Source organism: Rasamsonia byssochlamydoides, assembly GCF_041956645.1.
Source record: "Rasamsonia byssochlamydoides strain NRRL 3658 unplaced genomic scaffold VTN77scaffold_20, whole genome shotgun sequence".
In the NCBI taxonomy this organism is placed as follows: domain Eukaryota; kingdom Fungi; phylum Ascomycota; class Eurotiomycetes; order Eurotiales; family Trichocomaceae; genus Rasamsonia; species Rasamsonia byssochlamydoides.
The window spans coordinates 275,373-300,252 of record NW_027192403.1 but is presented as its reverse complement, the minus strand read 5'-3'; the positions used below and the strand labels follow the sequence as shown (position 1 = coordinate 300,252).

General features: G+C 49.0%; 9 protein-coding genes across 9 annotated transcripts; 5 read left to right on the top strand and 4 right to left on the bottom strand.

Moving 5' to 3' along the window:
- Window positions 1-60: 60 nt before the first annotated feature.
- On the top strand, window positions 61-465 carry VTN77DRAFT_2979 (uncharacterized protein; the record flags this gene model as incomplete). Its single annotated transcript, XM_069418877.1, has 4 exons — window positions 61-82; window positions 154-263; window positions 332-357; window positions 414-465. 4 exons carry the CDS (start codon window positions 61-63, stop codon window positions 463-465), a joined length of 210 nt encoding a protein of 69 aa, XP_069279037.1.
- A 382-nt stretch (window positions 466-847) lies between these two features.
- VTN77DRAFT_2978 (uncharacterized protein) lies at window positions 848-1,688 on the bottom strand (the record flags this gene model as incomplete). The annotated part of the gene is made up of 2 exons (XM_069418876.1): window positions 848-1,311; window positions 1,373-1,688. 2 exons carry the CDS (start codon window positions 1,686-1,688, stop codon window positions 848-850), a joined length of 780 nt encoding a protein of 259 aa, XP_069279036.1.
- A 1,935-nt stretch (window positions 1,689-3,623) lies between these two features.
- On the bottom strand, window positions 3,624-5,321 carry VTN77DRAFT_2977 (uncharacterized protein; the record flags this gene model as incomplete). Its single annotated transcript, XM_069418875.1, has 1 exon — window positions 3,624-5,321. One exon carries the CDS (start codon window positions 5,319-5,321, stop codon window positions 3,624-3,626), a length of 1,698 nt encoding a protein of 565 aa, XP_069279035.1.
- Window positions 5,322-6,493: 1,172 nt separating this feature from the next.
- Window positions 6,494-9,247, top strand: VTN77DRAFT_2976 (uncharacterized protein; the record flags this gene model as incomplete). The annotated part of the gene is made up of 1 exon (XM_069418874.1): window positions 6,494-9,247. The coding sequence occupies one exon, from the start codon at window positions 6,494-6,496 to the stop codon at window positions 9,245-9,247; it is 2,754 nt and encodes a 917-aa protein (XP_069279034.1).
- Window positions 9,248-10,026: 779 nt separating this feature from the next.
- On the bottom strand, window positions 10,027-11,800 carry VTN77DRAFT_2975 (uncharacterized protein; the record flags this gene model as incomplete). Its single annotated transcript, XM_069418873.1, has 4 exons — window positions 10,027-11,031; window positions 11,100-11,216; window positions 11,266-11,583; window positions 11,690-11,800. 4 exons carry the CDS (start codon window positions 11,798-11,800, stop codon window positions 10,027-10,029), a joined length of 1,551 nt encoding a protein of 516 aa, XP_069279033.1.
- A 994-nt stretch (window positions 11,801-12,794) lies between these two features.
- VTN77DRAFT_2974 (uncharacterized protein) lies at window positions 12,795-14,436 on the top strand (the record flags this gene model as incomplete). The annotated part of the gene is made up of 2 exons (XM_069418872.1): window positions 12,795-13,777; window positions 13,833-14,436. The coding sequence occupies 2 exons, from the start codon at window positions 12,795-12,797 to the stop codon at window positions 14,434-14,436; spliced, it is 1,587 nt and encodes a 528-aa protein (XP_069279032.1).
- Window positions 14,437-14,806: 370 nt separating this feature from the next.
- VTN77DRAFT_2973 (uncharacterized protein) lies at window positions 14,807-15,895 on the bottom strand (the record flags this gene model as incomplete). Its single annotated transcript, XM_069418871.1, has 3 exons — window positions 14,807-15,510; window positions 15,603-15,719; window positions 15,814-15,895. The coding sequence occupies 3 exons, from the start codon at window positions 15,893-15,895 to the stop codon at window positions 14,807-14,809; spliced, it is 903 nt and encodes a 300-aa protein (XP_069279031.1).
- A 6,084-nt stretch (window positions 15,896-21,979) lies between these two features.
- VTN77DRAFT_2972 (uncharacterized protein) lies at window positions 21,980-22,910 on the top strand (the record flags this gene model as incomplete). The annotated part of the gene is made up of 3 exons (XM_069418870.1): window positions 21,980-22,524; window positions 22,594-22,695; window positions 22,763-22,910. The coding sequence occupies 3 exons, from the start codon at window positions 21,980-21,982 to the stop codon at window positions 22,908-22,910; spliced, it is 795 nt and encodes a 264-aa protein (XP_069279030.1).
- A 285-nt stretch (window positions 22,911-23,195) lies between these two features.
- Window positions 23,196-23,882, top strand: VTN77DRAFT_2971 (uncharacterized protein; the record flags this gene model as incomplete). The annotated part of the gene is made up of 2 exons (XM_069418869.1): window positions 23,196-23,316; window positions 23,371-23,882. The coding sequence occupies 2 exons, from the start codon at window positions 23,196-23,198 to the stop codon at window positions 23,880-23,882; spliced, it is 633 nt and encodes a 210-aa protein (XP_069279029.1).
- Between the last annotated feature and the right edge of the window lie 998 nt (window positions 23,883-24,880).

Sequence of the window (24,880 nt, the reverse complement as noted above, 5' to 3'; positions counted from 1 at the left end):
AATCCAGTGGAATCAAATCTAATCTCACCCTCCTGAGTTGTCTCTGCACATTGTTGCACCATGGGCAAGCTGGCCATTGACGGTAAGTTCAACCAGGACCGTCTGCAACCGTATCTGGACAAGTTCGGGCTGGAATTGACACCCGATGGCGAGTTCATCCGCTGGTCGTCCTCAAATTCACGACATGCTCGCGATTGGCACCCCCCGCGGAAGATCTACAGTACGCCACCGGCCTGATCATCTTTCTGGATCTGGTCACGTATGTACGTCTGTTTCCAAGAGCCATTTAGGGAGAATATGTCAATAGCTTTACTGACTGAACAATCACCAGGACTGCAATCAGCATTGCAGGAGCAAGTAAGTTCGTTTTAATGGATTTGGTCAAGTTCAGCTGCTAATGACACCACGGCGAGTTCGGCGGCGAGCAGTGCTCAGTATGAAATCGGCATCTTATGCATCTTGTGAAGTGAACCTATTTTTTAGAGGTTTAATCTATGAATTTTTTTTAAAAAAAATTAGATATAGAATTCATTGAAAAAGTGTATCTCTAATTAAGTTATAAGTACTAGATTTAAATAACTCTACTAATATTCCTTAATTTTGCTACTTGCAAAGCAGCCTATTAACTAGTTTACCTACTGGCAGCTATATTAAGCCTTTCTTACCTATCTCTCTTTTAGAAAATAGAAGCTAAATTAAAATTATGAAGATAAAATGGACCTGCCGTGACATCTGGTTCGACTTTGACACCAGGTCATCTGCACTAGGCAAAGAATGTATGTACTATACATAAGAGCTGTCAAGAAATCAAACAGAAGCCAGAAAGAGGATGGCTAGAGGATGGCTTTCAAGAGGAAAGCGCGCTGGAAACAGCATTTTGGTAATTGCCATTTTTGATCGCGACTTCAGCGTCCCACAGGGCCACGCCACCGAAGTTCTTCAAGTTCAGCTTCTTCACCTGCTCAATCTCGCTCTTCATCGCCGAGGCGCTGATGTAACCGCCGTCAGACACGGCGCTGGCGGTGCCAGGCGCGCCGATCCAGATCTTCGCGGGCTCGACGGCTTTACTCCACGCCTGGAGAGAGGAGAGGAAGCCGCTCTGTCCGTTGCAGCAGTTCGCCTGCTGGTTGTTGTAGAACTGCACCCACACCATGTCCGTCTTCTGCAGGACGTCGTCCGAGAGCGACGCATCGGGCCGCGGACACTGTGGAGCAGCGGAGATGTAGTACTTTTTGGAGGGATCTGAGTTCATGTTGGCGCGCAGCTGGTTCACCAGGCCGAGGTAGCCAGTTGGATCGCCGTTCTCGTTATCTGCATGGCGATTATCAGTCCTCATGAACCTCTCCGATAGTTAGCTGGCAGAAAATCTTACCAAGATCAATCCCGTCCAGGGTCACGCCCGGGAAGGGCCGAAGAGCAGTCTCGTTTTTCCCGCCCAGAAACAGGTTCCACACTGTGTCTGCGAGCTGCGCGCCCTGCTCGTCACTAGCCAGCTTGCTGCTAGCATCGGCGCCTCCGAGGGAGATGAAAACCTTCTTGCCGGCGCTTTGGCACTTCTTGATCGCTGGGACCAAGGGAGTGCCGTCGAGGAGATCGGTGGCCCCCGCTGCCTGCTGAGCAGCGGAAGGGCCGTCCAGGCCGTTCATATTCATGCCCGGGTAGCCACCTGCGCCGAAGAACACATTCATGAAGGAGAGGATGACGATGTTGAACGACTTCTCGCCGCAGACTTCGTCCAGGCTGGCGCCGGAGTCTTGGCCCCACCACGCAGCGACCCCGGAGAGGGTTCCGCTGGTGTTGGCGGAGCGGAAGGGGCGGCATGCGAGAAAGGAGCGGAGGCCAGGAGGCCGACAAGGGAGGCAAAGGTAAGGAGGGAATTCTTGCCGAACATGTTGGAAGGAATGTCAGGAGAGAGATCAACTCTCGAACAAATAAAGAAGGAAGATTGAAGAAAGGATCGACTAGGCCTGAATCAGAGGCAGCGAGCGTTCCAGACAGAAACAGGTGTTCATAGAATGAGAAACAATTCAGGGGAGGATCGAAAGCGTGCTTTATAACCTTCTGCTGTCTGCAAAGCTGACTGAGGTTACAATGGCCTAGATGATACAGTATTGCTGCGTGCTGCATCTGAGCCAGGGGCCGCCAACCGGGCCGATGGGCTGGGGATTACACTCGAGCATGATTTGCACATTGTTCTGGATTCACGTCATCTCCGAACGGACGGAGTCTGTAGTAAGCTTGAGCAGACCAGTTTCTGGAATAGGAATGAATCTTACATTGATGCTTTTGAGGTATCTGAAGTCCTGACACAGCGAGAACTTCCTGAGAGCCTTTTTTTTTTTGCATCGATTAATGACAGATTCATACGGGAATCATCATCATATCTCGATCAGGAGACCGATACATTGTGAAGAAACCGTCCTAGCTGCATGTATGTACTTTTCCGGCAACCAGTACTCCGTATTCGGTCATCAAATCGGCATTCCGTACGGCGATTCCGGTGATCCGCGGCGGAGGGTTGCAATCCTTCTTTTCCAAGGTTACTATATACTTACCAGGATTATGGCCCCATTGTCAAAGTTGACCGGAAAATAGAATTGCACCCCGTGTTTCCAAAATGCTGATGGGGCCTGCAAGAGTTCTCAATGGCTTTAGAATGATTCATGGTTCGTGGTTGAAACGAATCGAAACGAATCTCACAAGCTTAAACTAAATTAATCAAGGGTGGGGACGCGCCAGGAACAGCTTACAAGATAAGAACAGGGATCTTGTCGATCACTTCCAGAACCAATGGCACTGCAGTAGGGAATCAGGTCACGGATGCGACGTTGCATGTTCATCGTCATTTTATTCTCACATAAGCATTTACAGGTACGAAGTGCAGTTCCTGCAGTGGTTCAACTCAAGGAGACAGACTACACTCTTACTAGGATCGCGACTGGGCCCCAGGACGGATGCAACACGGACCCCAAACTACAGAGTAGGAGGGAAAATGGCCCTTACTCCGTATGTTATGCAGGTGATCCCACGATCCAAGGGCCCCCACTTCAAGAAAGCAACCTGTAGAATAGAAGAAGAAACTCGTCTCTTCTAAGAAAATGAGCATGAGCTGAGACATAATCTACATCATAACCTTGTTAGTCTGTGACTATTGTCTCTACATTATACTCTGATGATAGTAAGCAGAAGGCAACGCCATCTATAGAGTATCATTGGAACAGCAAGAGCAGAGGTCATTAGGTAGGGTTTATAGAATTTTATTTTATATCATAGTGGCAGGCAGCAGCAGGTCAAACTTTCTCAGGTCCTCGTCTTACAAAAGACAATCCTTCTAGACCATTTCCATCGTAACTGAGAAGTGGTGCTGCTTTGTTCACCTCAAGCTCCGGCCAATTTATTTACCTACATATCTACCCAGGTAGTCCTGTACCAACGAGGTAGCTGACGTCGAATATGAGGTAGTCTGAGCTGGTTCATCCAGGATCGGCCCTTCTTGCCCCACAGATCTTTCCCTGTGGGGGCATTCGAGTATGAACTACCGCTCGCTGCTATCTAGGTGACTGCATATAGTTCATTCTCTATACTCTGGACTATAGTGTCACGCGAGTCTCAACTACTACAGACTACGACCAGATATCCGCTCCGAGAAGCTTCTCACATACCCACCGGGCTGTCCGGGTGTGAAGACTCCAGTACCTCTCATCCTCAACCTCATCCCCCCCTCCACATTCCTTATCCTTGTCATCAGGCATGGAGAGATCGCTACCTGCTTTCTCTCGACTTTGTGCCTTCCCCAGCGCTTCGAAAATGACGAGCTGATCTCGCATGAAGACATCCACGCAGGGTATATGTTTCCCTGCCTTCTGGGAATCACTTGCTCCCTTGGGCAGATAGTCCGGCTGCAATTCTTCAACCAATCCATCCACGCATCGCTCGACGAGCTCGTCAAGTGTGGTTCGCATGCTGCTGCCGTCGTGAGAATTCCGGTCTTGCTTCCCTTGGGTCTTTCGGTCTCGCTTCTTGAACCCCTCGAACAACGCGTCTCTTCCCAGTTTGAAGCCGTTGGAGGTATGGGCTACCAGGAGGATATACAGATGGGTATAATGATGCGTAGTTTCTGAGGTGTGTGTTCTGATGGGGATACCGATACCCGTGTCTGCGTCGGATGGATCGCCATCAACTTGAGAGTCTGAGCTTGATCGTTTGGGAATCACACTCTCTGGGAGACGCTTCAGCGCGCGAGCAACTGCCTTGTGCGTCTTTTCCTCTAGATATTCTCGCACCGTCATTGATCCTTCGTCCCGCTCCGCCGGTTCTTCGTCTTCAGACTCCACTGGCGCATGTTGTTCGGTGTTCCCAGAACTATCATGTCTCGATCCACGGGGCTTTCTGTCTTTCCCTCTTTTCCTATCACCGTGAGATTCCTGGCCTCCCAGAGAAGTGCCTGGTGCCAGAATAGTGATATCAACTTGGGTGATTGTACCCCTTTTGTAACGACTCAGCTTTAACAAAGGAAATCGAGGCTGAGATTGAGCCGCATCTTCTCCATCGACTTCTCTCTTTTGTTCTTTCTTTGTCACAGGTCCATCAGTCCCGATAGGGCCATCCGGTTGTGCCCCTGCAAAATCAGATCCTAACGGGTAGATAAGAAACGTCACGGTGCCCAAATTCATCGGACCCGTTGACCAGCCACGCTCGTGGAGATCGACAGACAGATGGGGAAACCCTAGTCTCTGCAGATTTGGAACAAAGACTTGCTTCTCATAATCATAGGAAGGAGCGCATGAAACATTGGTGCCACCAGTGATGTTCAACCTCACGGGTCCTGCAGATCCATGACTACTGGCGTGCAACAGGTAGGGGTACAATGCCTGAAAGATGAGGAAAATAGACCCAGCAGTGGACAATCGGATGTTGTATTCAGGCTGAATCGGTGGTTGCACGCGACTCAATGCGAGAGATGGCACGTCCCCATCGTCCAAGGTGCTTCTGCCTCGAGGAAAAAATGTCAACGTGTTCGACCCGATCTCTCCACCGGTGACCTCGCCGCCGCACGCCTCAGCAAGCAATTTGACGGCTGAGGAGTGCGATCCCTTCAGTCCCGTCTTTCCCCGTCGGTTTCCTCGAATGTCGGTGACGGTGATGGGTTTGGCAGTCAGCGCCGACAAGGCCAGGGCATTGCGAACAAGCTGGCCACCTCCTTCAAGGGTTCTGCCATCGAGATGGATTGTCCCGGCTGCAACTCCGTCTGCTCCGTCTGGTTCTTCGTGTGCTGCAGCCTCTGGCTTCTTGCTCTTGTGACCTTTTGAATGCCGCGCCATATTGATTGGATGTGGCTGAAGCCGAGCTCAAAAGCTTAATGGCAGGAGATTTCACTTATTCTGTTCCTGATATATTTCGCGTGTATACGGCTAGGTCGGGAATGGTTATGTAAGTGAGATGTCATGGAGAGCACCTAGGCGAGTTCATCCTTTTATTATATTCCTAAAACCCTGTTTTAGTGCGATGCTTGATAACTTACATTTCCTCCTTCGAGTACGATTAGCAATGATGACTCATTCTTACAGCGCTATTAGGACCAACCTCTATCGTTCCGAATTTTGAATTTTTAAACGAAGTCCAGTCTAAAACAAGAGAGAACCTTCTTTCCTCCTTGCGACTCATCGTACTTTCTTATTCGATGGATGCCTGTACTTTCTAACAATGACTCGATATTTCTAATTTCAAGTTGTTACCTCACAACGGTTTGCGACTCAAAGCCTAACTATAGGCACAAGGTTGAATTCACAGTCAGCGCGTCCTAACACTTCAATTGTTTTTGGTGCGCACAGATTAAATGGAGACTGTTTCCGATGGGTTTGCTTCTGGGGGACCTCCGTGAGACTAAATTATACTTATTGCGTACTACGGGGATCTTGAGGCTGAACTGCACAGTCGCACGTGTATTGCACTTTTTTTCCTCGCTCATGGCCAATCTCACCTTCAGGATTGAATATAGAATTCCACGATCAGAAAGTTACCAAATCTAGGAACAGGGATTGTCTTGAGTTTGATACAAAATCTACTCCTAAGAATGCGATATCAACTCAGTTCGCTGCGTTTGTCTTGGCTCATGACAGGCTTACCAGGCTGCACCTTGGGCCTGTCTCTACTGTCTCATTGGCATCGATCTGCAAATTGCACCTTCTCTATATGGCTATAACTCGTAGACGCTCGAAGTGGAAGGCGCGAGCACATCCTCTTTGAGCAGGTGCCATGCAGCATCTCCTGTTCCTTCCTGTCCATATCTTTTCCAATTGCTCTGGTCAATCGCCTGCTCCTGCCATTCTGTCTTATTGACAAGATGGCAAGCTCATCGATTCCCTTCGATTCCCTTCTGTCTGAGAACCATCACAAGACTTTCTACTCTTATGATTCAATGCGCCAGTGTCTTCTCGCACATTTCCTCCAGCATATTCTATCATTCAGCTCTTTCTGAAGCATAATTCCCGCAATGGCATCCGATACAGGATATCGCCTCAGACGGGCCAAATCCGCACCGTCCGTCCAGAAACGTCGTCAAGCTCCCCTGCCGCCGGAGCCCTTGGACCCAGAAGTCGCAAAGCGCCATGCCATGGCCGCCGCCTCACACGCAATGGCCCAAGCCAGAGAGAGATCTTCCCACGGATCTCGAGGTTCTGGCGATCAACCGGGAGGGGATGAAAAGCCTGCCCACTTTTCCATCCCTCAGCGACGCCGTCCTTCAGGCATCCGGTTCACCGACGACGACCGTCCTGTCAGCCAGATGTCCGTTGCCAGTATTTCCACACCGGCACCACGCGCAGTTAACCATAGCTCTGAGAATGATCCGTCGGTCGATTTGCCTTCGATCCGTGAATTCCAGGGTCTAGAGTGCGAAACTCCGTCGTCCTATCGTCGTCTCCGGAAGGCTCGGTCGATGTTCTCAACAAGACATCGTGGAGGCACTGTTGCACCAAAATCACCGAAAGAAATGAATTCTGTCGAGTCCCAACCAGATGCATATGGCGGAAGCGAACATAATCGGACTCTGCGACATTCGATGTCATTCTTCCATGGTAACGATCCATCCGCCCACGGCCTCCGGCGTATCAAAAGCCAGAATGCTGCGGTGCAACTTGCCCACAGTCAATATCTCGAAGACCAGGAAACGGGGATGCAACAGGAACGACGTCCATCCCTTCTGTCCAGGAGGAATCGATATGAGCAAAAGCCCTTCAGGAAGACGTTTAGAACAACGAGGGAAATGAGCCCTGATGATGATGATGCAAGTCCCGCTGGAACGAGGTGGTCAAGTGGCACCGGGTTGCAGATGAAAGCGCGAGCCTTCTCTATCACCATAAAGAAACGATTGAAGCGAGTGTTTGGGCGTTCTCAATTTACGGAGGAGCATCCTCCTGAACCGCGACCCCATGCTTCTCCATCAAATTTCGGTGATTATGTCGCGAACAGGTGGGACATGCAATCCCAGCGTCAAGACGCCACAGGGCTTCCTCCCCACAGCCAAGCCGATGAAACGCCAAATGGGTATACTTTTGGCCAGATTGTGAGTGACGAGAATCGGCCGCCAACACTGCGGACAATGCGCAGCTCCGAAAGCATTGCCACTTCGGTTTCCCGTGTCACGAGCTGGACGGACTCTACAGCCGGGAATACTGTCACAACAAGGCACACGGCTGATAGAACCCGCCTTTCTATTATTCAGGAGTATGGAGATTCTGACCGCCGGTACTCCGATGACTACGACAACAACTCTGCAGCGTGTCCCAAACGGACGCCAACTGTACAGCATGTTGGAAGATCAATTGATTCTCAAAGAGTGTACTCAGCGCTCATGAAGCGAATCAACCAGGCTGCAGCAAAGGACGGTGAGAAAGTAGTATCCGCGGGCACTGTCAAGGAACGTCTACCTGTTCCCGAGCGAGCGTCGTCGATTTGTTCTCAGTATAGCAACTGCAGCATCCGCCACACAGCAAGTGACTTGTCTATGAAAACTGCACGGACTTCCTTTGGCACCGAGTTACAACTTCAAAATGCTCAAAGTCGATCCCCCCTGCGTCCTGACTATTCGGGTAACAAGTGCAGTCTCAGTCAGAGCCCATCGGTCCGTCGAAAGGCATCTTTACGAGAACCAGAATCCACGTTCTTTCCGTCGACTTCATATGCAAAGCCAAAGACCCCAAGTCCCTACAGATTGGCTATGAACTCTATCCGCGAAAGTGAAGACCATTCTGAAGACGAGACGGGAAGTGTTGTTGTGTCCAAGACGGTAGATCCAGGAAGTGCATCGGATTCCCCAAGTGTGTACTCTAGGACCACGAGCGGCCATGTCGCAAGCCAGGAGAATCTTGGACTCGATTCAGACTCTTTCGAACCTCCGCAGCCAGGGATGGCTACCATCTTTACCAGTAATGGAACACCGTATAATTCTCCGAAGAAAGCCGGTTCTCTGCGGCTTAAACCTAGTACGGAGTGGAAAAGCTGGATGAACTCTCAAATAAACAAGATCGACGACTTTGAATCCTTAAGACTGTCTAAAGGGCCCTGGTCCAGAGATCACTACCGGGAGGAAACGCAAATTGACGGAGAAACCCAGCAGGCAAGTGCCGCAGACAGTCTTCCGATTTCTGCCAGCGGGGACGACAGACGAGCTTCACTTCAGCGGGCTAAAGAGGGGAATACTTCCCGGAATGTCTCCGACAGGAGTCCATTGATGGAGTTGAAGATCCCTGCGCAAAGTAACTTCTCTCGGCCGCTCAGTCGACAAACAACAGCACCTGTCGTGGTCCCGGCACGGAGCTCTCCTAGTAACAGCTTGTCGCGGTGTTCGTACCAAGAGAGCGGCAGTCATCCTTCATCCAGGTTTGCTAGCAATCCCGATCGGTTCTCCTTTGCCAAGTCCAATGAGTCAATTGAAAACCCGGAGTCTCCTACTCCCAGAAGAAGTCTCAGAGCAGCCAGAGAAGCGAGATTGCATCGCAGTCCTGTGGCCCGGAGCACAATCAGAGCGGTTGTGGACAAGGACGCAAGAGCAGTGCAGTTCCGCTCGATTCGAAGTGGCAGGTTTACCAATGAGAACACGAGACATGATATGGAGAGCGCAGAAATGCACAAGCAACTCCAGGGGATTCACTCGACTATTGACAGCAAGCGCATGGTGGACCTCTTTTTGAGCAGCCGACGTGTCCAGAGGGGAGAGTCGGAGGACGGCGGTACTGTCTTTCTATAGTTATAGTCTATTAGTGGTAATGTTGCGAACGTGTATTCGTGTATTATAGATTATTGTTCCTCGAACAGACAAGATTTCTAGCCTCAGCTCGTATTCATAGCAGCAAACACAAGTCAAGTTTCCTATCTAGCAGGTATACACTTGTAGATAGATAAACAACACAGAGTGTTGTTTTAGTCTGTGCGAATAAAAATAAAACAAGATCTGCCCAGTGATAAACCACCGCCATTATAATAATTTCAGTTACGAAAGACGCCTGACTGACTGGCTCTTGTTTGTTTTTTTTGTTAGGACCAGTGGCCATGTGATGGACGCAATTGCAGTCTTATCTTATCTTATCCTTTTTTTTCCCTTTTACTTGCTTATCCTCATTTGCCTTCCATTCTCTTGTGATATCCCATCCCATCCTCCTTTTTGCCCATTTCAAACGACAAGTTACCCTGGGTACCTGCCTGCCCATCCAAGTAAGTAAAAAAAAAAAGACCATCCATGCTAGCTCCCTAGATCAATCATCTCCAAGGTTCCTTCCTTCCGTCCGTCAAAAAAGCTATCCAATATCCCAATATTAAAAATTTGTAAAGATGATCGTTCATTAAAAAGGGAGAAAAAAAATCATATGCAGGGAAACTTGATCTGCCCAACGTTCCCATCCGGTATCCAGTATCTCACATGACCTAGGCAAGGTGTTCATTTTTTTTTGGCGGGAAATATTATTACCATTATTTTTTTATCATTCCACCATTTTTATATCATCATCGTCATCGTTTTTTTTTTTTAGATCAATTTTTTATTAAGTCGCAGTAATTCGCTGGAAAACTGCCCCGAACACCCCGCAACTCGCCTTCCCACCAGTCGTCCGTGCTGTTGGTTTTCTTGAGCACGCGGATGCGATCGCCCTCGCGGAAGGAGAGGTCGCCGGGTCCTTGGCCGCTGAAGTCGTATAGGGCCGTGACGTAGAGTGCTTGAGAGGCGGATGGGTTTTTTGGTCGAGGCGGGGGAGGGGGCGGTGGGGGTTTTTTCTTCGTTAGATTTGAACCGAAACTGGAGGAGGTCGAATTTTGTGTTGTTGTTGTGGTTGCTGTTGTGGCTGTCTGCTGTCTCTCCCGGCTGAAATGGTCGGTTCGAGGGCCGGCGGGGGAATAGCTGACTGCTGGTGGTAGTGGTAGGGGGGAAGAGCTGTAAGAAGAAGAATCTGGGACGGTGAGCGAGGACGTCGACGATAACGATAACGACGACGTCGACATCGACACCTCGGGGATGGAGACATTCGCAGTAGTAGTCGCTGATATGGGTGTTGGGATCCGTGGGCTCGCGTGAGGTGAAACAGCTCGAAGGTCACCGCCCAGCCGCGGCTTTGTCTCCAACACCGGTGCTGGCGGAGGAAGGCTGCGACCTGGGGATGTGCCGCCGGAAGAGATCTGGCGATGGTTGCTCGGACGTCGTGTGCCGTAGCCGTTCGTGTGATGGCTCCCGTTCCGACAATCGTCGCCGCCGTCCATCCGCTGGCGAACTGCCTTCCCGTTCGCGATGCACGTCAAACTCTCGGCCTCTTGCCGGACGGGGAGGAAATCGGCCTCCCAGGTCTGGATCACGTGCTCCATTGGAGGCGCAGGAGACGGAAACTGCTCCTGTTCGCAGTAGTTGTGCAGGACGGTGTAGTAATGCGCCAGAAGCGTGTTCTGGATCTCGATCTGCGCGGCCAGAAGATGCGGTAGAATTGAGAAAACGGCTGTGATGAGTTGTGGCAGGTGCTGGCGGAGATGTTCGTCCGCGGCGTTGTATTCCTTTTCCAGAAGATTAAGTTAGCTAGGACACGATACGATGTTCAATTCGAAAGGAGACAAGACAATACCTCTTTCGCCCTCGCCAGATCCATCTCCGCCTTTGCCAGGACCGCATTGTCGCGTTCTGACCGCTTTGTCTTCTTGCGAGAGTTGTCGACTCGGCCTTGGAAGTGTTCAAAGTCCAGCTAGACGGAGTTAACTATAGGACTCTTATCAATACAGGACACCGCCGACCTTCTTATCTTCACGCTTTTTGATGGTCTTCTTCATCGGAATCAGCAGGTCCTTCGCCTGCTGCGCAGGACGAATCATCCGGTCGTCGACCGCATTGACCTCGACGAGCAGGTCCCTCCGTAGATCTTCGTATTCTTCGTAGAGCTTGTTGGTCCGGGCTAGGGTTTCCGGTGGAGTAGGAACACCCTTGCGGTTGGACGACGGATCGGACGAGCCGATGATGGGCGCGTATAGGCCTTCGAATTCGTGCACGAGGCGACTTTGATACGTCAGGATGGCCGACCAGGCATCGCGCCAGGCTTTGGTCGAGTCGATGATCTAGGGCATTGTTCGTCAGCACCTCGTTTCTGCTGTTGCATACTGATCTGCTCTTGCAAGACAAGACAGAATAATGGCGTATGATAACAACAGAGCAAGCTCATACCCGGGTCAGCAGCTTGTCTGCTTGATCAAAGTCCTTGAGCAACACCGAAACCTGGCTCTCATCTGGGGACCTTTTCATAAACTTCCCAAATTGCCTGTGCACGGTCTGCATGGTTGCGATGCGATATCTGTCGCAGTGGACCGTCTGGTCTTAGGACGAAAGGCTGCTCATGAGGCTGATGTGGAAAGTTGGCGATTAGCAGTCACGCTCAGCGCATGTGTCTTGCAAGGGACACAATGCGCGATCAGATGCTTTTGATGGTTCGTCACGCAGATAAAAAGAAAGTCACCTGTAAAGAGTACTCCGTACAAACGAGAGACTGGAATAGAAGAAATAACAGCAGGGAAATTGAACAAGGATAGAAGAATCAAGAATACCAACATGCTACTACTGTGCCACAGACATGAGGTCCCTCAGCCTTGGACCCACGCGTTTCACGAGTCTCGCCCGCGCCACACTGCTGTCAGGATCTCAGACAGGCTCCATTCGAACTGTATCAGGCTATCAGGGACAGGCTGACCTCCACCAGGCGCGCTGCTCGTCAGATGCTATTTTAAACCCACGCGGGAGGCGGGGTGAGTCGGTCTAGTGGAGCGATGGACGCGCCAGCTGAGCACGATAACGGCCCCTCAAGCCACGCAAGAGTCCTACTCTGTACTGTACTCTGCAAAGTCAATCTGTAAGACTACACCCTGTTGACGATGCGTAGTTTGATGCAGGCAGTGTCCAATTTGGCTGCTAATTACTCGCGTCCGAATCCTTCATCGGCCAACTGACCAGGTTTTCGGTGGACGTGTTCCATAAGCCCATCCATGGAAAGAAGGAATAGGGACCGTTGGTTGGCGAGTTAATTAATTCTAGAGCCTCAGCTGAGGGCCTGAGTCAGACGTTTCCAGGGTTTTGATTAGGGGAACTGGCGGGTTCCAGGGTCCCAGGCCCCTAAACCCGCTAAAGGCCAACACTAACAACTACTGGGGCAGCTTTACGCGCGACACGTCTCCCCGCGCATATCGACGTGCATCATTACACCAGCTTCACCTAACGTGCTCACCGAACCTCGATACAACTGCTGGACTCTATCAGCCGCAAATGCACCGGTCATGACATGTCTCTCCCATCCTCCTCGTTCGCTCGCAGCACCCCTAGGGCCGTTCCTCCAACACAGAACACCGCTCCCGTGATTAAGTTTCGATGTCTGTTCACCCACGACTTGAGACGCAAGGCCAAGCGCTGGCAGGATGGCTTCCTCCGCTTCCACACCTTCAACAAACGCGCCATGGTCTATGACGACCTGGGCAACTTCATCGGAGATCACCACTGGCGGGAGAGCGGCGAGATCCAGGATGGAGATGAGCTGGAACTCGACAAAGGGGTCTTGGTGCAGGTGGGAGAGTGCATGGAGAAGACCCAGAACGACATCTCCGCCTTGTTTGAAAAGCGAAAGGCCAGTCAAGAGTCTCCGTCCCAGCAGAAGCCCACCATCCCGCCGTCGTCTCGAGCGTCGATAAACTCGCAAAGCACACCGCTCAAGTCTCTGAACGATGTCCTGGGGATCAAGAGACCCTCAATTGGTCGATCTATCACCCCTCAATCACCATATGAGCAACGCCAGCAGCAATCTCGCAAGTCTGAAGATGCAGAGGGCGATAGGCCTGCGAAGCGACAGAGACATCAACCGGGGGAGGTTCTTCAGCGGAGGAGCACGAATGAGCCGTTACGTCGACCACCAGTGATTGATCTGGAGAAGTCGCCAAGTCAGTCGCCAAGTCGGGAGATACGTCCTGCGAAGCCGTTGCCTCAGCCGGAGTCACAGGGTGAGCGCGCAAATAAAGACAGTGCCTCGAGGACCGCACCAGCACCTACAACGGCTGCTCAGGGTCTGCTTAAGAAGCAGACTGAGACCGGCACACGTTCATCTACAGCTACATCCTTTGATGCCCGACCGCCGGAAAACACTCCCATTAATCCACTACGGATATTGAACGACAAGCCGCGGCAGAAGTTGATGTACAGAGCGCTCCTGCCGCCAAAAGCTTCCAATAAAGCAGGATCGACTGAGACATCTCAGACGCGGCAGGTCAGCTCCTAGTCAGTGCTATCTCCGAGGGATATATATAGAAGACTTACCATTGACGACTTGTAGTGACAGCCATGTGATCGATCGAGAAGGGCCGAGCAACGAATTCGGAGTGTCGGACTCGACTCTTGCTCTGTTTGATGAGTTGACGGATGACGCCGCGGCGAAAGTAGTTACAGACAGACCGCCAAAAGAATCGCCATCACAAGCTCAAGAAAAGACGCTCTATTCAGTACCGTTGCATTCGACAGTGTCCGGTTCCCCTCCTGGAATTGACTCGACTGAAAAGACGACACAGCAACCTCGGCAGCAGAGTATTTCGGAGGCTACTGCTGCAAAGAGAACTGCTCCACTCGCTCGAAGTAGCTCTGATGCTGCTGCCATGTCAGACTCCCGACCGGCCGCCTCAGCTCAAGAGGCACCTGCAGCCGCGAATCCAGCTGTCGCCACGAAACGAACCGAGCCCAAGATCTTCCGCAAATCGTTGTCCGACCCAACCGCTCTACGAAATGCGGACAGCAACCATCATCGGCCTTCTCGCCCGGTAGCCACGACGGTACCGCCAGGGAGGCCGTCGTGCGACGACGACAGCGGAGAGAAAGGTCCCTGGACGGCTGAGGCCTTAGATTTCTTTGACTGGTGGCCTCCTGGTCGGCCGAAGCCCGCGTAGAGATGCATCTGATGAAACTTGAATCTTCTTAGTTACGATTATGATGAAATTGCATGGTATGGTTTGTATGGTACGGTATGAGTGGGAAATATCACGATAGACCTCGTTGTCCCTTTTTTTTGATTTAATATTGTATGTATGTATAGTACAGTTCAGTGTATAGGTACTGTACAGTAAGGCTAATGTGTAGTGTTCTCTATTCCTGTCTTCCGTCTTATCTTCGTTATACTGGCGTGACACGAAGACTCTGATATAATAATGGCACGATGTGCACTTATTTATTTCTCAGCAAGGAATAGATGATGGAAATAAAATCAACTCACTAACTGCGTGAGCGTATATCATCAAGATCGATAGATCACATCAGTCGTCAACTCCTCTTGACCAACATCCCCGACACATACGGCAACACAGACCATTCCCACCTCTGCTCCAGTTCAACCGTCTCCCACCCTCCATCCTTATCAGCTGCTTGCTTCAAGAACGCCGTCGTATCCCGATCCAGATGGCAGTCGCCTACGAAAAAGCTCCACCCCAGCCAGCTATAAACAGCCTGCATCAGCCGCCCCACGAAGCTGCCCTTGCGTGGAGCACTCCACCACGGATTGACGACGTGCTCGACCACAAGCATCTTGCCCCCCGGACGGAGCAGATCGTACAAGTCGGCGATGGTGCGCGCTGGGTCGGGCACGGAGCAGAGGACGCGCACGCAGACGATCGTGTCGAAGATTCCTGCGGCAGCTCCTGTCCCTTGCGGGTTTTGTTCGGTGGTAACGCCCAGCTTCTCCAGCGCAGACAGCAATTCCTTCTTCTCCGCCCCGCTGGGCAGGATGTGGTACTTCCTGTCCAATCCTGCGGATAAGGCCCGTCGGCGCAGCTGCGCGTGCAGTCCCACGCAGGGCTCAGCGCCGTAGATGGTGCGGATGGCAGGCGAGCGCAGAAAGGGCATCTGGGTGCCAGTGCCAGGGCCGATGTCGAGAACGACGCCCGATGCGCGCGCGAGGAGAGGCGGGACGAGCGCGGCTGAACCTACGAGTTGTGTCTCGTCGGGTTGTTGGTCGTCATTTCCTCGGACTGGAGGGTTGAACCGTCAGTAATTGACCTGGACGGAAGAAGTTTCTGACATCACATGACGATAGATATCCTTGTGATTCATCCGTTCTTACCGGAAAAGTTCACCCAAAACCTCCCAAACGCCTCATCGCGGATCTCTCTTGACCGTAGCAACGGTGCGAGGGGTTGTCCTCGCTTGAAGACTGCTTCGAGGCAGACGATCACGTAGTCTGTATGACGTTGTTAGTCACTTCATTCTTTTGCACAAAAGTATATAGAACGAAATAATTGATAGGTAAGTACTAGGGAGTAGGGTAAACGTACGATACACCGCCGAAGAAAGCAGCACCGCCGGCTCGATCAATCCGAAGAGGAACTCTTGTGTAGTAGGCGCCGCAGAAGCCATGGCTGGGCTCTCTCTCTCTTTCTCTCTCTCTTTCTCTCTCTCTTTCTCTCTCTCTTTCTCTCTCTCTTCCCCCCCCTTTTTGTTTTCAAAAAAAGACAAAAAAAAAGGAAAAGAAAAAGAAAAAGAAATATTTTCTTCTTTTTCTCTCTCTTTTTCGAGCCCCGACTTGACCGTCTCGCCTCGTGTTAACTCAATTCAAAAGTTCGCACTTCTCATTATTATCAGAGAATCAAAGGAAAAAAGGAATCTGCCGAACCAACTGATTAATTAGTGGTCTATAAACCCAAACAAACACCCGAAGAAATTAATTTTGTTTTGTCGTTTAAATAATATATAATAGACTAAAGCAAAGCAGGAGGATACTGTGTATGCATATAGATATATGGTCGATAAAGAGGTAGATAGGCAGGTGACTTGACGCACCTGACCAACTTAAATTGATAATCCTCCGCACAAAAATCAGCCAATCGGGAGACGTTCTGCGGAGAAGCCCTATTTACAGTATTGTTCCGCCGCGGAAGGCTGCTGCTGCATAATACTCCGTAGTACGATGTCATAAGTTTCCGAGGGAGCATGAGCCCATTTTCCCGCAAAATCCGTATATGTTGGAACCCAGTTTATTCAAAAAAAAATATTATATATAAGAGAGGTAATTTTAAAGTAGGTTTTTTTAGTTAGGAAATTAGTGAAACTGTGAAATTACCTTTCTTATATAGAAAATTTCTGTATCTAAAGCCTACATATAATGACTTTTTTTTTTCTTTACGAGAAAGAGGTGATCCAAAATTTACTAACTTTAATGATCATACGGTTAGCTGACCGCCGGAGACAGCTACCCTTCGACGCTGTTTCCTGCGTCTTTCTCACCTTCTCTCCACGCACATGGACACATTGGGTTCAGTTTTAATGTGTACTCTGAGTGTCTGCTTAAAGTGGCTTAAAATCGACCGGCCTTTTTAAGGCTACTGTCCAGCAACCTAGACGAAAAACTAGAGCATTATTAACAAAAGAGCACTGCGAAAGTGCGTTTGATCTTCACTTTCCCTCCTCGTCCGTCTCCAACTCTGTAACCATTTCTCCATAGGGACCTCTCTTAATAACCCTGTAACGCCGCAAGTCATCACCATCAACCACCTGGGACTCATCAGTGTCTCCGAACTGATACCCTCGATTAAGATGGGTCCGGTAGGCATGAATGGTTGTATTGGCAGTCTTCACAGGTGTCGTGTGACGAGATGCCTCGATGGAATCTCGAAGTATTTTGTCGATCCGTTGGATGATCTTGACCTTCTTAGTCACCCATAGATAGGTTTCTGAAACGAAAAGGTTGCGCTTCTCGTCAAGATAGGCAAATCTATACTTTTCTGAGTCGGTCACAAGCCCGAAGACAGAACAGTTCGTCTTTTTCGACTCCTTTCGGCTGTCCTGAACAGCAGCAAGATAAATGATAAGTTGAGGAAGTGCAGATTGTGCTGTGCCTGATTTTTTAGCGTTAGTTTGAATGGATGTTTCATCCAAGGAGCAGGATACGCACAGAACAATCAAGGCCGTCTGCAAGGCAGTCTTTGAGTTCCCATATGCAAGACACCAATCCACCCTCCCCTGGATAACCGAGTTATACAACTTGCTTTTTACAGACAGTGTCACCTCAGGCAACCAATTTAAACATCTCTCAGAGTCATGGTCGTTGAGTCGTTTGAGCCGATCACAAAACACCACATCAAGAATTGTTCGGCATGTCGTCTCAGAATCAGTCAGCTGAAAGTATGGTGATGATTTGATCTCTGTGATACATGTGTCTAAATATCAAATAGTTAGCCTGATCAAGAGAGAACACGCTGGCCCGGGAGACCTTGCCGGCCCATGCTGATAATTGGCCATCACCCAAGTCATCATTTTCTCTAAGCTGCCACACATGTTTCTCGCTGTGCCGATCATAGATCACCTCCACGGCGTCTGCAGCAGTCTTTATGGTATCAAAATCAGTGGCGCGAACGGAAATACTGGGTGTAGGCTGGCAGCATTCCTGAAGTCAATCAATCAACTCTTTGACAAATGTAAGTTTCTCGGAATTACTTGGATTTTCTCCAAAATATGTTTCAAACGAATCAAATACGGGCCTGAGAGTTGCAGGATCGACTCGAAGGATCACACGCCCATGGACTGGCAATTTAGAGGCCATAATGAACGACTAATCCACTGATATGTCACAAGGACACGCTAACTAGTTAAGGTTATTCTAGTCAGCTTCGTAAATCTATGAGAAGCGCTCTCAAATTGCGGACTTAGCTAACTAACCGGGCTCCCAGTTGGCAGATTCTGCCAGGGCGGCCAAAAACGGTGAGACCCTGCACTAACCCTGCAATCAGCACCGACTTGGCCCGGCTCATTGTTTACTAAAAAATTTTTATCTGAAAGTTCAGACACTTGATGTTAATTATTTTATATAAAAATTATATAGTATATTTATTCCCTTTATATATGAGATTATTTTCATTGAAAAAAAAAAGATTGATTAAAATTAGTTTAATTATTTTAAAGACTAAAAATTCATGAATCTTTTTAGTAAACGGAGACTTTCTACGTGGCGCTGTATGTATGTACTGTCGATAATTTAACCTTAAAAAAACCTTATATTAAAAATTTAGTCTTGCTAATTTTCTAATTAAAAATATATTTATTTTCCTAATAATACCCTTACCAATATAATTTTTATTGAGAAATAAATTTATAAGAATATGCGAGTTTTGCGGGAAAATAATGGGCTCGTGGCGGATACTTATTATGACCTAGTACTTTATATACCGGCCTGGTTTTATCAGGGAATCAATTCACAGCGAGCCGCCTCAAGGTGAGCAGAAGAAAGCGCCATAGCCATTGAGATTCCTTAAATCCCTGCAAGAAAACCTCATTCCAAGCAACTGTCAAAAAAAGAAAAAAAAACGATAATGGTGAGGTCCACATAGGTAGCTCATAATGTCCCCCGATGAAAGACTGAAACTCCCTACAGCTCTCCTATCTAGTCTTGAATCACTGTTGTAAAAACTCAAGGTTTTTCTCATCTGGAGATGTCTCCGACACAGAACTTGCGGCTGTTGAACTTCTGTGTGCGAAAATTAACCTTTCCATACAATCAATTTCGTCCATTCTCCCTGCCATATCCGCACATGATCCAGATTAAATAGATACCGATGGGGATGAACCTGCGACCAGCACAGTTTCAGTCTCCATGGTATCTGGATTCAATTGGAGATAAAGGGCATAAGGTCAGTGGTCAAGAGAGAGATCAAAGTCTAAGTTTTCTCGGCGTATTTGTATCAGGGGGAATGTATTCCAAATCGAATAATGAATCGAATTCGGCTGCAATTCGGGCTCGGTTTTTCTCGTGGGTATGTTCTGATAAACGTTGATAATAAGTATCTGGCCATTTGCAACATTTATGAGATACTCACGTCTGTTATGTCCAGGCGTGAGCTGGATGGCGTGTTTTCATCAGTGCTCATTTGTAGGTGGAAGAGCAGACTGTGACGCAGGGGCAGTTGCAAGTCCTCGGCGGGCTCTATGCTCCTGAAGCAACTGCACAATCTCCTGGTTGTTGTTGTACTCGACAATCTGCAGCGCGGTTTTCCCACCCTTGGGGACGCCTTCTACCGTTCCATTGAGATCTATTTGTTCAGTCCAGATGTCTTCCTGCTGGAGAAGCCTACGGACGATCGATGCATGTCCGTAAAAAGTTGCTGCAATCAAAGGTGTCGCACCGTAACTTCGCGGACTATTCCGTCTCTTCACCCTTGAATGCCGGAAAGTACACGTTTTATTAATATCAACTCTTCCACTATCCAAGAGGAGACTGACGATGGGTGCGTGGCCATTTTGCGCGGCGTGCAGGAGTGGTGTATAACGATCTTTGTCTGCCACATCAATCTGAACATTGCTCTCATCCAAGAGTTGGTGGACCACTTCAGTGTGCCCATCGCGTGCTGCATTTCAAAGTTGTGCGATTTTAGCCATGGTACAACATGCTCTGGGATTGGGTCCTGCGGGTAGAGAACATGGATTATACTCTCATGGCCATTGCGGGCTGCTTCAGACAGCGCAGTCTTGCCTTCTTTGTTCTTCTTATTGACATCACAGTTACCACAGTGTACCAGGAACTTGACGATTTCAATGTTCCGCAACCCAGACGCGATGATCAACGGAAAATCCTTGTTAGGGTCCATCTTGCAGTCGTTGACTAGATATCGAATGCACGAAAGACACCCATGATGACTTGCAAAAAAGAAGTGTGTTTCCTTCCGTTTCTCCCGACGATATTGAGATGTTTTAGCAGCAGCAAGGCCATTTCATCATCACCCCGAGCCATTGCTAACCTGATTTTAGAATTTAAACTTGTTGAGTCCGGTATATTCACGGGTACTCTGAGTGCCAGGTTGAGGATTGTCTCCTTCCTCCTGTAGACTGCATATTCAATGACAAAGCGTGTGTATTCTTCAACGTCCTGCACAATTTGGAAAAAGAAGCTCACGATAGCTTCATCCTCGTTTGTTATTACAATCTTTATTTCGTCCTTACAAGACCGCTCCAGATCGCGAAAGAATAACTTCCCATTGAACTGTTGAGCCCAGCGCTCGACTGCAGCTAGATTTCCAGTTTTTATAGCCCTGGTTATATCAATGGTTTTTGGATCCTGGTATACGGGAAATTCTAAGTCACCAAATCGATTCATTCGATGGTAATCCGAGATGTGTTTCGCTAATTCTTTCGCATTGCTGCAACCTACCATTGCAGCAGGACAGCCTGGAAATGTGCAGTAGTACGACCGGTCGTGTTTGCCGTGATGCTGCTCACGTTCTTGGATGGTCTCGAAGCCTTCGTAGAAGAATTGCAGTCGATCTTCGTGCATTTGAATATCTTCATTCCATAAAATGTCCGGAGCTTCTGATTAAGTGAATTGGCAAACTTTCAATGGTTGACCTGACGGCGGCAAGAACGTTTCTCAAATCCAGAACGTGGACTTCATCGGCTCTGGTTGTCTCGGATCGGACTTGCTTCCTCGCGCATTCGACCGCTTGCATAAGTTTGCTGAAAAAGTCGTAGATCTGGAAAGAATGGAACTTTTTTGTGGCCGCTTTCGATACTGGATGTCTAGAGCTCTCGGTCAAGTGATGCTTTAGAAGGAAGGGCTCGATGACATTGGCGAGCGCCTCGCTTGAAGCTTTCTCGCACCCGGTGAAACTCTAAGGTCTTGATTCATGGTGCAGATTGATCATCGCGGAGGAAAAGATTTTGATGCAGATGTACGGTGCATGCTCTGTCTGTCCATATGAAAGTTAGTCTTTACCCATCGAAGGCTTTAGAAAGTGCGACAACAAGCTGCAAGGCGTACGTCAGGCAGCCTTGCCAGCAATGAGGCTGAACAAGGCTGACAGGGGACGTGTTACGATCACGAGGGCACTGCACCCGCCCTACTGACAACTCACTGCAACTGACAATTTAACAAGCGTATGCTGCAAGCCATGTCCTTCAGTATTCGACTTTATCGACAATGTCTTTGAGACCTGATGAGAAGGATGCTGGATGATAGTGATATTGACGATGCAGTCCAGTGGCTTGAAGGGTGACTTCTGGTCCTCAGGCTTGGATGCAAGAAGGCCCCGCAGCGAAGAGGCTTGAGACTGCAGACAACAGCTACGATTTCTCCGAGTATTTGAGCGACCAGCACGAAGCAGCACCGGATGGATACTTCCAAAGCTGGTCATACGAGCCGGAACTCTCTTCTTGGCTTCAGGACAGTTTTCAGTTGTCGTCTTTTGAACCATCTCAGCGGCCAGAGGAAACAATATCGAATTATTATTATACAATCGCTGCAGATGAGAGTCAAACGCAAGGGCCAGAAAATGCAGTGCAATGCCCACCTATGGAAATCGATCCAGAGCCGGAATCTCTCGAAGTTTGCTTTGGCATGGTACAGTTAAGGACACCCATGGGAGCATAATTACGGTTATCTCGACCGATTTGTTCTCATAGATTTGCGAAGTGAAGGCTCGATTCCTGAATGACCCACGCATTATCGAAAGCGCGGATATGTTGACTCTTCCCTCTGCTGGCAGTGACGGCTACCAACTTCGACTGATCCGCCGCGACAATCACTTGGCCCTGCAGTATGTTAAAGATGTCGATGTCGCCGTTCTGAATACCCAAATCACACACGGGATATGGAGCATGGACCGTTTTGACTCGGTCCGCTACGAAGTCTTCGTCCCAGGAGATGAATTTCGGACAAGCATTTTCACTTGGACGAATAAGGGAAAGCCAGTCGACTTTTCGGTGGACATCACAATTTATGGACCTGCGCGACATCGCGACCACATTGGTAATGTCCTTTCGGACGCCGGCCTTTACCTGCAACATCCTCGGTGCTGTAGCAATCATGTAAAGTACGACAATCCGCATTATCTCGTCCTTCCGCGGTCATCAAAACCAGTCTTGCAACTACCTTCGCCGTCGCTTACCCCAGAAGTCACGCCAAACGCTCCCATTGATCTTACCACTGTGCTTGATGGCCTAGATCAGCGGGGAAGTGTTAGGGATGCTGATATCGATATGCGGATAAAGACCCCACTACTAAGGTATTCTCTCTACTAAACGGGCCATGATGGCTCTAAATTTGTTTTAGAGCTTTGGCTGACGACGTTTAGTCATCAGAAAACAGGCGTTGACTTTATAGCCCAGAAGGAAGGTCGGAAACAAAGCTCTGTCTTCTCTTTGTGGGAGCCTCGCCAAAGGGAATACATGACTTTGTAAGTTGTGGCGGACCTAGAAAATGATCGAAAGCTATAATTTCTCCCAGTCTCTGATAATTCACAGTCATGAGCACGTCATAACCGGAACTAGAAAGTCCTCGCCCCCCAACGAAGCATTTGGTGGGATCCTTGCAGACGACATGGGCTTAGGAAAGTCTTCGACTGTTCTCTCTGCCATCGTCGGAAGCCTCGACTTTGCACTTCCTCTGTGATGCTCGACATCAAAAAGTCTCAGGATCTAATAGACAATAAAGTGGCAGCTAGAACCACTTCGATAATTGTCCCTTCTGTATGCAAGTGATCAATCAAATAGCATTTGGGACAGAGCACCACCAAAGCCAACAAATGAGTAGTGATTATTGATGAGTGGTTGAAACAAATTCATGAGTATGCTTTTCCGTGATAATAATTCAGACTCATGCTGATTCTCAAATAGGCACATCGCCCCCGATTCTGTGGATGTCCTCAAATATCATGGTCAAAAAAGGGAAACTGAGATGTCGACACTGGTTAATTTTGACATCATAATCTCCACGTACGCTACGGTGGCTGCAGAATTTGGACGAGGTGCCAGTAACCTCTACAGGATCAAGTGGTTCAGAATAGTCCTTGATGAAGGTATTACGCCTTCGTCTGCGCAAAGAAGAAAAGCTAATCTACTTTGAAATATAGCACATTCTATACAGCATCAGTGGACCAAACAGTATCGGGCGGTCGCCGCTCTATCAGCTTCCTTTCGCTGGTGCTTAACCGGTACGCCGATCCAGAATGGCTTAGACGATCTCGGTGCACTTATCCAATTCCTTCGGGTTCCTTTACTGGACAACCGCTCAAGCTTCCGGAATCACATCGTGCGTCTGATAGAATCCGGCAAAGCAATTGGCTTCACTAATCTGCGCGCTCTTCTCAAGTCGATATGTTTGCGGCGTACCAAAGCGCTGCTTCATCTTTCTGAGCCCGAAATAGTCGAGTACGTGCTGGAGCTGTCGCCTGAAGAAGACGAACAATACCGTCGTATCTCGCATCTGGAACACCGCCGCCTCTCGGCTGATCAACGTACACATCCTCGATCCGATCAGTTGCGAGGCAGTGACACACATCGTGCCCCCTCCACCCCCCGTCGACGCCAGGAGCTACGTCCAGGCCGGCCTGCCGTTTTTCGTCGTGGACGAACAGGTCGATAATCGGGTTGATGGGGGCAAGTTCGATGATGTCTACTCTGTCAGTGCGATTGATCAGCAGAGAAGCCTATCAGGAACAGCAGAGGAGACATCTCTCGACCCGTCTAGGCAGACTGTGTATAAAGAGTGTGGGGTGAGGTTTTGTGATTGTGTGTAAGTTCTTCATCCTCATCCTCCTCATTTCTTTCTCGTTGTTGCGTATATTAAATCCGTATCTCTGCTATATCCTTGAGTCATTTATGGAGCATTCGAATGTTAGCAGCAGCTAAAATATGTTCTACAGTGTCCGTCCCTGCGACCATCAATTCTGCAACGTGTGCATCAAATCAAAACTCGGAGACGCCAGCAGCCAGGGAGGAAGTAATACCACTAATCAAAAAAGCTGGCAATGCCCTCGATGCCGCAGTGACATCTCCCACGTCGCGGGCTTTTCGACTCCGATGAATCTACCCGGAGAGGAAGCAATCACGGCGAAAGTGTCTGTTCACGTCTTGAAGGTGGAAGATGGGCGGGTGCAATTCCAGTCGATCCAGAGGATGAGAATCTAGATTAGTTAGACTAGACTATCACAGTCGGGTTCTTGACAGATAGAGGGATTGCCAATTATACTGAATATACCTACATGTCCTTGGCGTGACATCTGCGGTCCGCCGGTAATCAAGAGATACATAGCTACTTTATTGAGCATACCTACTATCACAGCTTACAAATTAATATTTCAGTTTAATTTCCCTCACTATCATTCCACAGATTCTGCAGACAAAGAAAAAGACATGCAAAATACAGGGATGTTTGTCTCGGACAAAGATCGGAACAGCAGAAATTAGAAAAAACCATTAGACAGAAAACAATTAATATAAGGAACGGCCGTGTCCAAGTATAAGACCCACAAAATAGAGCAGATTGTCGACAAAAGAAAAAGGAAACATCTTCCTCGAGGCAGGAAATTTGAGTGGGTACTAGGCAAGCGAGAGACAGCACAACCGACTCCCAATTGAGGA